Below are 16,417 nucleotides of genomic sequence, written 5' to 3' on the forward strand. Positions count from 1 at the left end.
TCGCTGCCATCGATTGTGGGCGAAGAACGGTCTCGGGTTTGAATACGCGGCCGCGTGAGGCTGAGGGAACGCGAAGTGGCCTCGGGGTTTTCCTTTCCCGCCCTTTTTTCGTTCGTCACAATTCACCTTAATTATTAGAGGTTGTATTCTCTAGAACTTCTTTCAGGCCTCGTACGTCGCCAGCCGTGCTAATCTGGTGTCCGGGTAAAGTTTCACCGCCTGAGTGTGGACGCGCGTGGTAAGTGCGTGTTGTTGTGGTGGTGAGTGCCGTAGCAAGTAGGGAGACAAAGGCGGTCGTGGTGCTGGCCACCCACCGCCTCGTGTACCGTTTCGGCCGTCATAGGTGCTCACTGACAGCACTTGCCGCTGCAGCCTGTTAACTACTATAGGGGGGGGGGGTGTTGAGTCCGATGGAGGCGACGCGCAACCCCAGTTAGTCTGCTTCCTCATTCGCGCGCATTTATCTCTTGTTATACAGTACTTAGTGATATATTAACAGAACAACACTTTAAATTTCATGTACGGCACATATCAAAGATCCCCCGTATAGCCTTAACAGACTGTTGGGACAAGTGCTGTTAGCGAGCGCCAATGACGGTGGGGTGGCCAGAACCACGCCCGACCGCCTTTGTCTCCCCCAGTGGCGATGTTTACACACCAGGTACTCAAGGTACTCAGGACCGGTTCGGATACTCGTCACTGGTATTGACCGTCAGCGGGAATCGAACTGTTCGCAGCGCGCGACCCGCTACGCGTGTATTGCTCAGGCCTCCAGTTACGTACTATTGTACATATTGATGAGTATCGTCCGCTATAATCCTTTTAAGAACAGCAATATCATTTATTAACCTGGAAAGCTTCACGGAGTCTTAAGAGGGTGATGTGTAACGTGCAGTGAGCGCACGACTAACATCAGTGGCGAGTTATATCTGAAACGGCCCTGGGTTTTCCGCTTCACAATCCCGCACTGACCAGCATAGTGATGTATGATTTAAACAAAAAAACAACCTCCATGACTGACACAGCTTGAGGAGATCGTCATCTGGCAGCTGATTCACAAAGGGCTGTAAATTACACCTGTCCTGGGCCCTCTCCTATCAATCGACTCACCATTTACCAAGTGCGCTGTAAAGACCAGCGCTGGGGAGACAAAGGCGGCCGAGCACTGGCCACACCACATGCATGTGCTCCGTGACAGAATTCGTTTGCGTGACTCCATGTAATGTCCTGGTCGTTGCTGTTGGCCGTAGGTGTGACGGGCGATGTCTCAGAAACGGAAGGCGAGCAGCGACCGTCAGACAGATGGGGCCAGAAAGGTCCGCCGTGTGCTGGAGGAAGACGACGATGAAGACGACGTCGAGCGGGTGGTCAGCCACGGAAAGTCAGCCGAGCCGCGTGGACCCTCCTCCCACATTGAGACGCAGGTGTGGGACAAGAGCTGTTCTCGGCACCACTGGCCTTAGACCCTCATCCCGTAACTTCAAGTATAACCCCTAAACCAGGAGTGGCCAATATGTGGATTGCAAAATATAAATGTTTATCTAGTTACATATTTCAAGTAGCTTCTTCCCTCATAACAAAAAAATGCTTGGGAATTACAGGGTTAAATCTGGGTAATTGATGGTAATTTATTAGGAAGCCACTGGAGCGATGCACTTTTAAATCTGGATTGAAAACTAATTTCTTTAGAACTGCTTTGTGTTTAGTTTGTTCTTCCCCCGCACCTCCAATTAGCACGGTTGGCTATGTATGGTGCAAAAGAAGTTTAACATACACACATAAATCAGGTGGATCGCGGAGCCAGTAGAGATCTACAGCAATGAATCCGTGCTTGGTGTATTGGCCACCACTACCTGAAACTCTAACCCAAAGATTAATCTCTCAGCCATAAACCATAACTCTTCTGAAGCTTATTCGCTTAGCATAATCCCTAAACTATAACCGAAGCCTTCCACTAAACCATAACCTCTGATTCTGAACAGTCACTCCCAAACCTGGCGACCTAAACCAGTGGTTCCCAAGTTTTGTTGACTCGCGCACTACTGTCAACCCTCCATTTATTTTCCTTGGCCGCCATCCAATAACATTCCTTTGATTAAAACAATCGTATCTGCAACAGTTCCTCGGCCACTTCCCACAGCGTTGTGCAACTACCAGTGGTCTGCAAACCATAGGTTTGGAACCATTGCCCTAAATGCTATGTTATACTTGCATATGGCAATATGTACAGGAGCTAAATGCCAATATTGATCGGTTTCTAGCCCTTAAGGCCTATTTCGGCATTTAGCTCATCTGATTATATCTGGATCCAATTTAATAACGTCCATTTCACCTGATGGTATTAATGATGTTTAAGGTAATATGAAACGTGACAGGTGGGCTGCGAAAAGTTATTGGTATAAAGCCTATTTCTTAACTTTCGATCAAACCCTCAACATCACATCACTAGCCCTTAATCTATGACCATAAAGCCTAAGCTATGAGAATAGGTTTTCCCCTTTTTTCTGGCAACAAAACAGGTGTTGTAATGTTAAAACACCAAGCTGAAACCTTTTTACAAGGAATCATGTCTGCATTAACCACAATACTTGTGGGCAGAATGCATTTAACATCTCAACACCTGTTTTGTTGCCAGAAAATAGGGGGAAACCTATTCTCATATTTTGGTACTTGCAAAGGGAGGTCCCATGATAAAGCCTAAATTGTAAACCTGTCATGGCATGGAGAGGCCTTTATTCAATGGTGGATTGGGAATGACAGGGATATATGAACTTGTAATAGTGTTAGTTTTTTGAGTATGCCAGACATCCCCCATAAAAAGAAAGGCTCTTCCTGAAATAAGTCCACCTTTGAGGGCTTTTATTGTACTGAAAAATAATGTGATGTGTCCAACACCATTCACAATGAGCAGAAGTCTGATGTTTACTGTGTTGTTAAACTCTTTATTATTCATAGCCTTGAAGTGTCTGCACAACTGCAAGTCTAAAAATGTGATTTGCAAAATTACACACTAAACTGTCGACTATTTGCTAAAAGGGAGTTGTAATGATCATAAGTAAGAATAGATGCTTGTGTCAAGAGTGTAAAAAATTGTGCCATTTTGTGTCCAACTAATAACGAAGGCGATCTTGTTTTCAGGTGAAGCCAGACTGTGGTGTCATTGAATCATTAACGCTGAAGAACTTCATGTGCCATTCATTGCTTGGTCCATTCAAATTTGGACCCAATTTAAATTTTATCACTGGTAATAATGGCAGTAAGTATTTTCACACATTCAGTGAATCTGTATCATGTAATTTTTTTTATTTCCAGCAGATATATTATCAGGCTATATCAGCTGGTAAAGTCCATTAAGTTCAGCAGCTCTTTCACAAGGATGACCGCAGCCCTAGACCGTCAGTAGTGGTGGCAGTTACAGGACATTGTAGGGAGAAATTTGCTAACAAACAAGAGTAAAAAACCTATTATTTACATGAAACAAATGCCAAAACTTACAGCAAATGGAATAAATATTAAATTGTGCTCAAATACAAATCAAAAACTAAAAAACCCTGCCAGATGTATGTATATAATCTTTATATACTGCCTTGGACATAATTTCGCTGTAGCATTTGTAATTGTGGCTGAGGTAATCCAGCAGCATGGCCTATTATATTATAGAACGTACATTTGGAATATAAACAATTATTAGTATCAATGTGTCGAAATACAAGTGATAGAGGACAAGTGCTTCAGTCAATAGTTCACTAAATTCAAGCTGAAATTTTTATTTTGAAATATCAGTTTAAGCTTAGCATCTTTAAATGAACAAATATATACTGTATTCTCCGCATTAAATACATCACTTTTTTCCAGTATTGTAAAACATAAGTGGGAGTCTGTTAAAATCTGGTTGGGGCGTGTGACCAGATTTGTATAACGTGACGCCTTGCACATGTTTCAAGTGTATCTTGCTGCAATGTTCTCTACATTGCAGGATTTTGTGTTAACACTGTTGCTAATCACAGGTCCAAAGGCCCAATAATATCAAGCAGCCAGCAACAAACAGCACTATCAAAGTTGTCATAGATAAGAGTTAACACATTTTTTAATTGAGGGAAGAAGCATAAATAAAAGTGTCTCGAGTTTTATGGTGGTTGAACACAGCAGTGCATGAGATTAAACAGTCTTTTCGACCAAGGATCCAGTACGGGTGGAGCAATCAGCGAGTGAAATTCATGGGAGCAGAAACCATGGTAGTCGTGATATACGAATCGTAAGGAGGTGACTGGCCGATGGTGAGAGTCACTAGAGTGATTTAATGAGCCCTGGATCATCAATCACCCTCACTGCATTATGTCAAAATCTATAGAATAGAGTGAGTTAAGAAATTATATTACTGGTGTGATTTTCTTCCCAATAAGAATCATTACTGTAAGTCAAAGTGGTTTGAAGTAGCGTGAGTGCTGATAAGACGTGCTCTCTGTGACTTCTACATCCATAGGTGGTAAGAGTGCTGTTCTTACAGCACTTATCGTGGGGCTGGGAGGCAAAGCGCTCCTCACTAGCAGAGGCTCCTCCATGAAAACCTTCATAAAGCATGGACAGAGGTACCTATACATCATCTCTTGCACCACTGGCATGCCCCCTCAATAAAATGGAAATACATGGTTCTTAACCCATAATAAAACCTTGATTTCACAATTGTACTGTGTAACGTAGTCTTCAACAATTAGTCAAATACATTAGACCTCGCTTAGTGCACAAGATGTGTTCCTGGAGAAGTTAGCGCTCATCAAATCGGTGTTAAAAGGAGTCCTTATACTATTGTCTATATGGGGATGCGTTCCTGGCGTCATTATTTCTTACATATGAGCAATATATGAGGGCTTCGGTGGGGTATCAGTAAGCAAGTTCTGCCTGTATTTCGGTATTCCAGCCAAGCATTTGAATGTTTAGCATTAATTTCTGATTACGCTTTTTCCAACAATTTGTTCAATCGTCAATAAACACAGGAGACATGAGTATGGACTAGGGTGCAAAGTAGTAACAGGGGAGGGGAATCGCTGACAACGCATAAAAGGTGCACAGCAATGTGCCAAGTTTCAAGAATATTAGTTTAACCAGGTGAGAACTCAAAAGACCAACCTAAGCCTCGTTTGCAAGGGTGACTGGGGTCTCCAAAGTGACGAAAGTCCAGTAAGAAAGCAAATAGAAATGAGACCCAAAATATTGCACACCAAAATTAGAGTTGAATAATACCTTGCAGTGTAATTTGGCTTGGGCAAAATCTTTTAAGACTGGTCATAGTACAATTACAATTAAGTTTCAGAAACATAAAATAGTAATAGAGTGACTTGTATGAATAGCTAAACAGATGAGTATATACAAGTGAAATGCAATTGCAAATGAAGTTATAAAGAAGTGAAAATTTAGCATACAATCGTGATTTATCTGAGAGTAACTGAGGATATTTTTTTAAGCACTGGAATTCCAGGTTATGGAGCATAAACGGAATGGGTGGGAACCATTTGAGGTTTATTGCCTTGATGCAATGCACTTTGGGTGTTGTGGGGTGTCTTAAGATTTTGGTCCTGAATAAACACTGAATAGGCAAGGAACTGAATTATGTACGTGCGTGCAATAAAGATAAACTTGTTTAAATGTGTCTCCCTCTGAGTTGAAATTGGGTGAAATCCGGCCTTTAGTTAAGCTCACAATGATGAGTGGAATAGTTTATTTGTAAGATAATGCGATGAGTCCAACCAGTTATATTATACAGTGGATTGACGTGTTCATGTTGAGCTGTGTTTTTTCTTTGTTAAACAGTTCTGCAGACATCTCCATAACACTGCGGAATGTTGGGGATGACCCGTATAAGCATGACCAGTATGGAGACTCCATCATCATTGACAATCACATAAGTTGTGACGGACAGCGGTACAAACTGAAGAACAAATCTGGTACGCTCCTCACATCATGCATTTCTTCTGTCTGCAGTGTCTTTAGCAAGCTGTCTCACTCCATCGAGCAGACTTGAATCCTGTCCTTTGGGAAGGATGCATATTAATAATTAATCCTCTGGATAAGAATTGGGCATATTTTTTTAATACTCTTTGGCTCTTTCGGTAAAGTCACGTAGGTAGAAATAAAACAAAATAAATCACGACGTTTCGAACGCAACACAAGCGCCCGTCTTCAGGTGAAAATCGCGATAGCCACGATGTCTGCTGTGAGCAGCACGATGTCTGCTGCCTTGTGCTGTGAGCAGCAGACAACGCGGCTATCGTGATTTTCACCTGAAGACGGGCGCTTGCGTTGCGTTCGAAACGTGATTTATTTTGTTTTATTTATACCTACGTAACTTTACCGAAAGAACCAAAGAGTATGGATGCCTGTAGTCACGAAAGCTTCAAACCATATTTTTTTACTTTGCTGGCATGTATTTTCTACTCTACATTATAACGTCATGAGAAACCCCATTAACTTGATGAAACTTGATTTAATACTGACATCATTGAACATGTTTCAGAACCTCCAAAATATGTATTTTACTTTTGATTATTTTTTGCAGGAAGAATTGTGAGCACAAAAAAAGAAGAACTTAACACTATTTTGGATCATTTCAATATTCAGGTTTGTCAGTAAAATGAACAAAATAAAATTTGTTAACAGTAAATGCATGTATTATTCTGTCACTGTTCCCATTACAAAGAGCGGCTGTGGGATATTATCGTCTTAGGACAAGAGCCGGACCAGATTTTCAAATTCTAATAGCTTGTGAATAATTTATTGGCATTAAATGTTTGGTGTCTAGTTTGTCTGTGACAATAAAAAAAAATCTGTTTTATTTAGGTGGATAATCCTGTTTCCATACTCAACCAAGAAATGAGCAAGCAATTTCTTCATTCAAAGGATGAACATGATAAGTACAAGGTAATTTGTGTGTTTGAAGTCTACCTGCGGGATATTTTTGGCACCAAAAGTTTTTCTTTACTGGAAAACATGTCTCGTGTTACACATGGGTAAAACCGTGGTTGCATTCAACCACATTTTTTATTTCGAGGAGTTGCTAATTGCTGTAATTGGTTTAATACATCTTGTAAATTATATTTTCAGTTTTTCATGAAGGCCACTCATTTGGAGCAGATGCAAAATGACTATCAGCAGATAATGGAAACGAAGAAAATCACCGAAGAAAAACTGTGTCGGCAGGAAGGCGTATGTAACCATTAAACCCATGCGTAAAAAAATACGTTTACCGACACATAAACACAGTTATACAAATGCCCTCATTTACCTATTAACATGTACAAATGTGCACACAATAACAGGTTACGTGGTGTGGAGATAAATGCTTTATTTAGTTTTTCTAAATGATATTCCAATTGTGTTATCAATTTTAAGTCCTGATATTAAGACATTTTCATTCACAATGTTAGTAGTAAACTGTAATGGCACTCAAGTGAATGCCAAACTTTTTATAGTTCTGAGTAGTCATCCAATATCAGAGGGGCAACGGCTTCTAGAACTAGCTCCCTACCTCTGGAACTATTTTCTGTGTTATGTAAAGGAATGTTGGAAAAATCAAATGTTTATAATAACAATTGAAAAGTATTTTAGTTAGTTTATTTTTCAATTTGAGTTTTTATTGTAAAGTCCCCTGCGATGCTCCGCATGCATAGCGCTACATAAAAGCAAACGGTATTATTTGAGAAAATTACCATTGGAAAACGACATTACAGAACTAATTATGACGTTTCTTAATATTTATCTTATCCAAACAGGTGGTGGTGCACCTTTAAACATAGTTTGCTACAGAAGTGTTCATCCCATGGCAATCAAACCAAATATGTACTTCATAAGGCGGAATATTCCAAATTCAGTGAATAGCGATATTTAATATGGTGCTTTGTACATTCGGAAGTGACCAGGCTGAGAAGATTAACTCGCTACACTTAAGATTCCAATTTGATTACAGATTTGACTTCAGGATCTCTGCAGTGGTGGCTCTGTGCTCTTAACACAGTATTAGCCCCCTGAGCCAGTTTTCAACATTAATGTCCTTAGCTATACAGTTATTTTTTTCTTATCTGCTGACATGTTTCCGACTGCTGTGTGGTGTCTAGAGCTTACGTGACCTATCAAAGGTGGTCAAGGAGAAGCAGAAGAAGTTTCAGAGAATTGCCAACATGCAGGATCTCGAGCGTTACATCATGGAACTGCAGAATCAACTTGCCTGGGCTGAGGCCAGTCCTGCAAATTATTGTTATTTGTACCCACTCATTGCATATTTTTTAATGCAGTGCATGAAGCAGGCCTGTTACAAGCGGACCTTGAGTTACACCTTATAAGTGCGTTTAGACACATGTTAATTTGAATTGATCCATTGTAAACAACCTACACAATCTATTATGTCTAAGGTACACACTCTCTTTATCACTCTGACTTGCAGGTTCGGGACAAAGAGGTTACCCTGAAGACTCTGCAGGATCAGCTGAGGGCGGAGGAGAATCGAACCGTAAAATTTGACCAGAATGTGGAAGAACACCAGGTAACTGGCACTGGTTGACGGTGCAGCAATCATTAATCCTTCACGTGTAAACTTCTAAATGTGAATTAATGTGCTACAAAAGTACATAATTGTACTCCGTGTGAAAATGATTGGACATTGTCAGTATTCCCAGTGTGCTTGTGTACAGAATCCACATTTTGTGTACTGCCTAAAGAGTCAGAAAGGTAATGGATTCTTTATGTGATCCAGCTGTGGCTCCAAGTAGACAATAGGCCACGTGGCATGCCCTCACTTCACTCTCAATTTTGTTTTGTTTGCCCATTCATGTGGCAACAGAAAAAGCTTCAAGCAGCCGAGTTAAAGTACAAAAGCTTGGAAGATCAGCTAAATCAGCTGAAAAACGATCTTGAACTGTTCATGGAGCAGAATGTGGTAGGCAAACGCAACCTGGATGCAAAGAAGAGCGCTGTGAAAACAAAGAAGGTGAATGGGCATCTACCCTTTGCATACCATCCCATTTAAAACCATAACAATCAAAGTTTTTGTGTGTACATGCTCATAGATTAATTGGATAATTACTTATGGTATAAACAAAACCTTGACTTAAAGCTTTCGTGACTGCAGGAATTCATACTCGGGCTCTCCGATCTTACATTTACATGCAAATTCTATCTCTAGCCCCGCCCACTTACCCTTGGGTTGCACCCATCTCAAACCTTTATAACCTCTTGCTGCAGCAGCTCTCCCGCTATATTTCTCCTGCCTCAGCAGTTCGCCTGCTGTATTTTTTCACCTGAAGACGATTGCTTGTGTTGCGATCGAAACGCCGTGATTTTTAAAATAATTTTTCTATCTGCGTGACTTTACCGAAAGACCCAAAGAGTATAAACAAAACCCTTATTTCAATTTTCATCACTGCTGGATGAAGGATTCCCCAAGCTGTTCCCATCTTTTATGATCCTCCGATGTAATAATCCAGCTCATATCTACGCACCAACTGATTCATTGCTCCTCTTGAACATATTCCATTCCTTAGCAGCCACTCCATCACTGTCCTTGACCATCGGCCATCATTCCTTGTGATGTGCCTTGCCGAAGCTGTTTTTCTTAACTGTTTGATTGATGTGATGTTGCCTGCATATGTTCAAAAATCAATGTGCTAAGAATCATGTGTTTAACCCAGAGAAATCATATATGTTTCAGGCATTGGTGGACTCTTTTCAGAACCAGCTAAGGGTTATTGAAAAGGATTGTGACAAACTGGCCAAGCACATCGATGAGCTCAAAAACAGGTGGCCATGTGTTGCTTGCACCCCACTCAACAACGTCTCGCTTTGAAACACGACCTAGCAAACACGCATGTGTATGCAGATGTTAAACCACTAAGTGGTGCACACCTACGATAATCAACCAGGAATGTTCTTAATGATCGTGACGTCACTCCACATCGACCAGCCCCTCTCATTAATAATCATGAACAGGTTACGTCCTCCACATGGACCCCCTCCATTATTATTAGCTACTATAATGAACCAAGAATGTCACGCCGCGGTCTGATTTTCGTTTGCAAATTTGAGATTTACTGCAATACACCCGTCCTTGGATGGGCAAAAGGCTAGTATGTTAGAAACACGCATGTGTTAAAAGTATGCTTTACGACTGCCATCGGAATTTTTCCAGATCTGAAGTACAGTGGATCATCGATTATAACCGGGGGTGAAGGGGGCGCCAGGTTTTCCAAAACGGCGAATAATCACATCATTATTTAAAATATCTTATTTTTGCGCATTACTGTATCATATGTTTGTAGGTGTTGTGTATGTTTTTTCGTGTTTCACATTTGTTTACTATATGAAATTGGCATAAATAAACATACAAATAGACAAAAAATTAATATATTGAAAAAGTTACTGTGTTTACTGTACGTACCACTCCATTTCTCGAAGACTGCATGGGGTGATGTACGTACGCTCTTGTTTCAACAACATGTGTTTGATAATCGCCGGACTGATGCAGCCTTCAGACCGGTGCGCCAGCGAATGCCGAATGACACTTTTTGGCGGATCGCACTGTATATTTTCAGTTTTTATTACTGTAGTTATTAGTCATCAAAAATGTATGTACGTGCACTATTTTCATCATTTAAGTTGTTTGTAGTGTATAATGTACTATGGAAAATATTTGACACTAAAATCAAGCATTGCTACTTTTTTTGTCATGCACATGGTGGCAATCGCCGGACTGGTAAAGCCTTTGGAGTGGTTTTGCCGGTTTCGCCGAATCAGCCCAGGGCCGCCGGATCATGTTGGAAGCCGTATAATCACGCGCCAGATAATCGATGATCAACTGCACTTACAAAACAGTGACTTTGTTGTGTTCAACGTCATTGTCTGGAAATGGTAATTCATATCAGCACCTGTCTTGTAAGACTAACAGAATTGTGCAGACGGCACAGTGCTAGCACACCTTGTCGAGACATGGCTGTTAGACGTGCATGTCTCTCTCTGCCAGTACGGAGCAGCAGTTGACGGAAGCGGAGCGAGCGGAAAGGGCCCGGAGTGTGCTATCACTCAAGGAGGAGCTGACAGACTTGAAGGCCCAGGATGACACGCTGATCCAGCAAATCGAGCACTTTAAGCAGGCCATCAACAAGCAGAAGGAGGACTCGTACAAGCTCCGGTGAGTGCTGTGGTTTTTCGGTGGTGACCGTTGTGTTTGCAGGATTATTACAATAGCGTGCATGACACAACGGGAGTGGATTCTTACTCGCTGCATTTTCTCCTGCTTAGCTGAATAATTACCATTGGTGTTGTTGTATGTGTCGGTGCATTGGTGTTATTTTATCAGTTTGTTTATGTTTTTGCTTTAGTAATTATATCAAGAATTAATCAGCATCTCAGTTGATGCCATATATGGATACTTTATCACAATTTGGCTCATGGTACAGGTTCTAGTTGGATTGTTACATTGCAGGATCTTGCGAGATGGGAATGGCTCATGTGCAGCTTTGCATTGTTTATAGATTGTATGTTGGAGAAGTTAACATCGATGTGTCTCGACAGAAATTCATTTTTTAAGAACTCAGATTTTCTGATGACAAAGTCATTGTAACACCTTGTGGGCACAACCTACAGAGAATGTTGGAGGAACTTAATTCTAGATTTGAAGCTTTCGTGACTGCAATGATTCATATTCTCAGGTTTTTTCGGTAAAGTCACGTAGGTAAAAACATTAAAATTAATGAAAGTAAAATAAAACAAAACAAAATAAAATTCACGACGTTTCGGAGGCAACACAAGTCTCCGTCATCAGGTGGGACCGTCACAGCGGCTACTGCAAAATTGAGCTCAAAATAGAAATGATAAAAACAAATGAGAATAGGTTTTCCCCTTTTTTCTGGCAACAAAACAGGTGTTAAGATGTTAAAAACACCAAACTGAAATATTTTACAAGCAATCATGTCTGCATTAACTACAATACTTGTGGTCAGAATGCAAAAAAAACATACTCTGATGATATATGCAATGTCTTTGAAACTGATTGGTCCACACTAGAGACGACTTTATTTTGAGCGAAGTCTCAAAACGGTGTTAGACCAGAGGACGCCAAAAGGCGTGGCAAACGAATGTTAACGTTGAACACGTTTGCTAAACAAAATGAGAAATCTGTTGAAGGGACGTGACTGGAATACGTAGAAGAGTTTGTATACCAAGGACTGCTATTGAAAGTGACCAGGACCACAGTAATGCCATTACATGATGGTCAAATCTATATTATTAATTTCCAAAGCTAGGATTTAGCCATATTAAGTGCCAAACCAATTTCGATACTATGTTTTTTTCGTAAGTTCATAGTTTAATCAGGTGTGGTTTCCTGAATATGAACCCAAGATCTCAGGGCTGGCAGCTCAGCATTCTGACCACTGAGCCACCTGGTTACCTCTGTACTGTACGAGCCTTAATAGGTGCTTGCATACAGCACTTGCCCCGAACATTCTATGTAGGCTGCAAAAGGGATTGTCTGAATATTTTTGCGTGCATTTACAGACGAGAGCACCAGGACATAAAGCGTAGCTTTGACGCTGCAGAAAAGCGGCTGCAGCAGCTGGCCGCCAGTCGCACAGAGAACCTCAGTCGCTTCAACACGAAGTTCCCAGAGCTGCTACAGAAGATCGAGAATGCATATCAGGCTGGGAAGTTCAAACATAAACCCATTGGCCCCATCGGTAAGCAACATACAACTGATCCTCACATTGCCTGTCACTAGACCACTCCTAGCAGAATGCATTCATACATGATGGAGAGTTAATCATCATGAGGCGCAAATGCCTTGGGGCATAGCGACCCCCATGAGATACTACCAGGTTATCCTACCCTGCGTTCGCCACCACGCTGAGTGCAGGCCAAGGCCTTGGTGGTGAAAATCAACCTCAGGAGTTTGTGTCCGTGTCAACCGGGGGTCGTCTTCAATTCCGTGGTGGGCCGTCGCCAATTCCGTGGTGGGCCGTCGATGATCGTGCGCAGGTCTCTGGTGTGAACTGCAGAGGCATCTGCCCGTTGAGTGTGTCTGAAGAACCAAAGTCTTCTGGGTTTGACCGTGTCAGATACTGATGGGCACCATGTGGAAAGGCAGACCTCGGCGTTGGTGATGTGCTCGCTGAAGTGAATGCGGAGTATCTGTCGCTGGGATCACAGGTCGAAGGGGCCCAGTTTCTAGCTCATGGATGCTGTCGTTGACCACGTCTCTGAGCCACAGAGTAGTGCGGGAAGGATGTACACATTGTAGAGGTGGATCGTTGTTGATGCTGTTGTAATGCTGAAGCACCAGATGTATTTTGTTGAGCTGTTTTATACACTCGGGTGTAATTGACTCGCATTTATATTTCTGCCTCACTACTTCCAGTATGTTGCAAATTACAACCGAGATAAATTAACGAATTTACTACTACAATTGTTGCTTGCTATTTGCACTTCAGTTAATTTGAGTGGCTGCTCATCAGGAACAATTATCTGTTCATGTCGATGCATTTAAAGAAAAAAATAATATGTGGAAATTTGCAATCCTGCCCATAATGATCAAGTTTTAAAATTAAACTGTCCTATATTGATGTTGGAAATTGGTTAATCTCTACAGCTTAGCTAATTTACCCCTGACATTCTTGAAATCTCACTACTCATTGTGCCAAAGCATTTCTCCCCCATTCCTGTCAGCCACTGCTGCCTGAGAGAGGTGAGAGTACAGTGCCTGATACACTATTTTGTTTTTCCTGACACGGGACAGGTGCGCATATTAAGGCTCGAGACCCGGAGCTGGCACTGGCCTTGGAGAGCTGCCTCAAGGGGTTACTGTTGGCCTTCTGTTGCGGGCACTCATCTGACGTGGTCATTTTGGAGAAGCTCATGCAAGGCCTTTTCCGGGGTTGGCGACCACAAATCATCTGCGTGAAATTCCAAGACCAGCTCCATGACATCAGAGCCAGGTGCCGTTCCACCATTCTCACAAATGCTCTGGCAGATGAGCTTCGTGGTGCTTGCTTGCCACTAGGATTGCCGCAACTTAACTTTTTATGGCACGGTGCGTTATCCATTTTCACAATATAGCAATTATTTCTCTATCTTTATCAGAATAAGAATATTGTTTTAGACTGGAGGAATCTGATGAGCTCTGAAGCTCTTTTCACAAATATCTGTTTCACATAACCATGTAATTGTATTCCATATTTTATTGTTGTTGTGCATTGCTGTACTTCTAATACAAATAGACGACTTAAAACTACGCAACTGCAGTTCACTGAACGTATACCTGCCATTATTATTTATAATCGTTATCATATATAATGCTTTTAACACATACTGTCAGTTATACTAACATGTGAAAATGATGAAATTTACTGTGTCAATGCCGTTCATTGCTCCAAAATATGTTTAGCAAAGCACTAACTTTGAATTGTAGAGTTTGATAGTTCATGAATATTTTACTCAGCAATAACTTATTTAGGACATTAAATGAGCATAAATCACCATTTAACAATATTTAACAAAATGGATGATACAATTATCATGGATTTGATATTGTACGATATTTTGTATCGCTATACCGCAGCAAACTATCCTTGCCAGCGATATGCAGTTGTGGTTTTAATGCAATGCCCATGTGGTGGGGTTTTACCGCAGGGCTGTGAGGCATCCCATCTACCCTTCTGTGTTGGAGAGCCTGGAAATAGAGAAACCAGTCGTGGCAAACATCCTGATAGACAATCGTGGAATCGAGTCCATTCTACTCATAAAGGTCAGAGGCCTGCATTTTAAAATGTGGAGAATGGTCACTTAAAAGTTTTTGCCTTTGCTCAAAATTGTCCTGTTGTAGAGTCAAATAAAGCTGGGGCAATAGAATTTAGATACCTGCCAAACACATTCCTGCGGAGGGAGCTGGTAGTAACGTTGGGTTGCTCGGTCAATGGCCAGGGTCAACGGCGGCGTGGTGTATTCTGCAAATATGCCCGACTGAGGGCGGGCACAAGCCGGCGTGAGTAGGTTAAACGTTGATAAGGGCACCACGGGGTGAGCAGCCCCTCCACACCCAGCCCCACCCCTCACCCAGCCCCACCCAGCCCCACCCTCCCCACCCAGCCCCTCCCCACCCTCCCGACCCAGCCCCTCCCCACCCTCCCTACCCTCCCCACCAAGCCTCACCTTCCGCACCCAGCCCCTCCCTCCCCACCCAGCTCCTCCCTGCATGACATACGGACAAAATAATCCGCTGTGGGCTGGTGTAACCAGGAGGTTACTACCAGTATAAATAATTATTTAAGTGAGTTAATGTCAATGTATAAAGTATGTTTATTATACAGTCACTCCTGGCTTAACATTTCGGTTGCATTCCTGGAAAATGCGACTTTAAGTGATCAACGTTAAGCGAAACTGATTTCCCCATAAGAAACAATAGGGGAGGTTATGTTCCTGAGAAATTTCCTATCACACGTAACATAATAAACTTTCTTCACGTACATATTTAATAGAAAATGTAATAATAACACTGCTGATTAACTGTAGCTATACGTCTGGAAAAGGTTAGTTTAGGTTAACCCTCACCAGTGTGTGCTATGAAAAAGTTCTATTACCCGAAGCATCTCTGATATAGTTTTGTTTTCGGGCCACACACGGTTTGTATCATTAACAAATGCGTTGAGTTTAAACTTGTTTGAGAATTCATCTCAGGTCAGCCCGGTTTGTAGCGCAGTGCGCTAACCACTGCACCAAAGACAAAGATCCCCCTGCAGCCTTTAACTAGGGGCAAGTGCAGTTCGCAAGTAGCATCTATAAAGGCCGGCACTGCCTTTTTTACCATCGCTTTTTTCACACCTTTGGGGAGTGTGTTGCAGTCCCATTTTCTCACTTAAAATATGTGAGCCCCTTTTGATGAGTACATTATTATACACCAGTTCTTTTAAGTATTTTAACATGTAGGCTTTCACGACCAATATCCATAATAGAGGTTTTTTTTGTTTAGAACGCATAAATATATAAATGTGTCGTTATAACCCGCCACCACCCGACACAGCCAACTAGTAAGGGTTGTCACCTAAACAGAACAAGCCAATTCGTCACTAGTACAGCACACCGGTTGTGTGTTGGAGAGCCAAGCCACAACATTTACAATCTGAGTACGACATTTCGCCAGTAATTACAACTAGCTTCATCAGGCGACAGCTAGATTTGTGGAGAAGTCCACCTGTTTCGTTCCTTATATAGAGATGTAGATATGGTGATCAAAGGGCTTGTATTTGTCTTTTGAAGATATTAATCTTTTGTACACGTCAGTTTTGGAACAGAATGAACACATCGTCATCCCTTTATTAAATTAAGGAGACAAGCTAACCAATTCCAAAATGCTTCAAGGTTAAAATTCAATGTGTGAGTAATA

The 16,417-nt window shown here is 41.7% G+C and overlaps 1 protein-coding gene across 3 annotated transcripts in view; it reads left to right on the forward strand.

The window, feature by feature from the left end:
- Positions 1–16,417, forward strand: part of SMC6 (structural maintenance of chromosomes 6) — a 373,519-nt gene continuing 357,102 nt past the window's right edge. For all 3 annotated transcript variants that reach the window (XR_013639950.1, XM_078875883.1, XM_078875898.1), the window contains exons 1-16: positions 1–238; positions 1,251–1,424; positions 3,139–3,256; positions 4,484–4,589; positions 5,809–5,942; positions 6,554–6,615; positions 6,835–6,915; positions 7,099–7,200; positions 8,109–8,228; positions 8,435–8,533; positions 8,831–8,977; positions 9,698–9,786; positions 11,006–11,173; positions 12,541–12,719; positions 13,775–13,973; positions 14,668–14,782. Coding sequence is in view for 2 of the 3 variants with exons in the window: in XM_078875883.1 (XP_078732009.1) it covers positions 1,263–1,424; positions 3,139–3,256; positions 4,484–4,589; positions 5,809–5,942; positions 6,554–6,615; positions 6,835–6,915; positions 7,099–7,200; positions 8,109–8,228; positions 8,435–8,533; positions 8,831–8,977; positions 9,698–9,786; positions 11,006–11,173; positions 12,541–12,719; positions 13,775–13,973; positions 14,668–14,782 (1,881 nt within the window). In the remaining variant the exon portion in view is untranslated. The remainder of the gene's footprint in view (positions 239–1,250; positions 1,425–3,138; positions 3,257–4,483; positions 4,590–5,808; positions 5,943–6,553; positions 6,616–6,834; positions 6,916–7,098; positions 7,201–8,108; positions 8,229–8,434; positions 8,534–8,830; positions 8,978–9,697; positions 9,787–11,005; positions 11,174–12,540; positions 12,720–13,774; positions 13,974–14,667; positions 14,783–16,417) is intronic.

Source organism: Lampetra fluviatilis, chromosome 2, assembly GCF_964198595.1.
Source record: "Lampetra fluviatilis chromosome 2, kcLamFluv1.1, whole genome shotgun sequence".
In the NCBI taxonomy this organism is placed as follows: Eukaryota; Metazoa; Chordata; class Hyperoartia; order Petromyzontiformes; family Petromyzontidae; genus Lampetra; species Lampetra fluviatilis.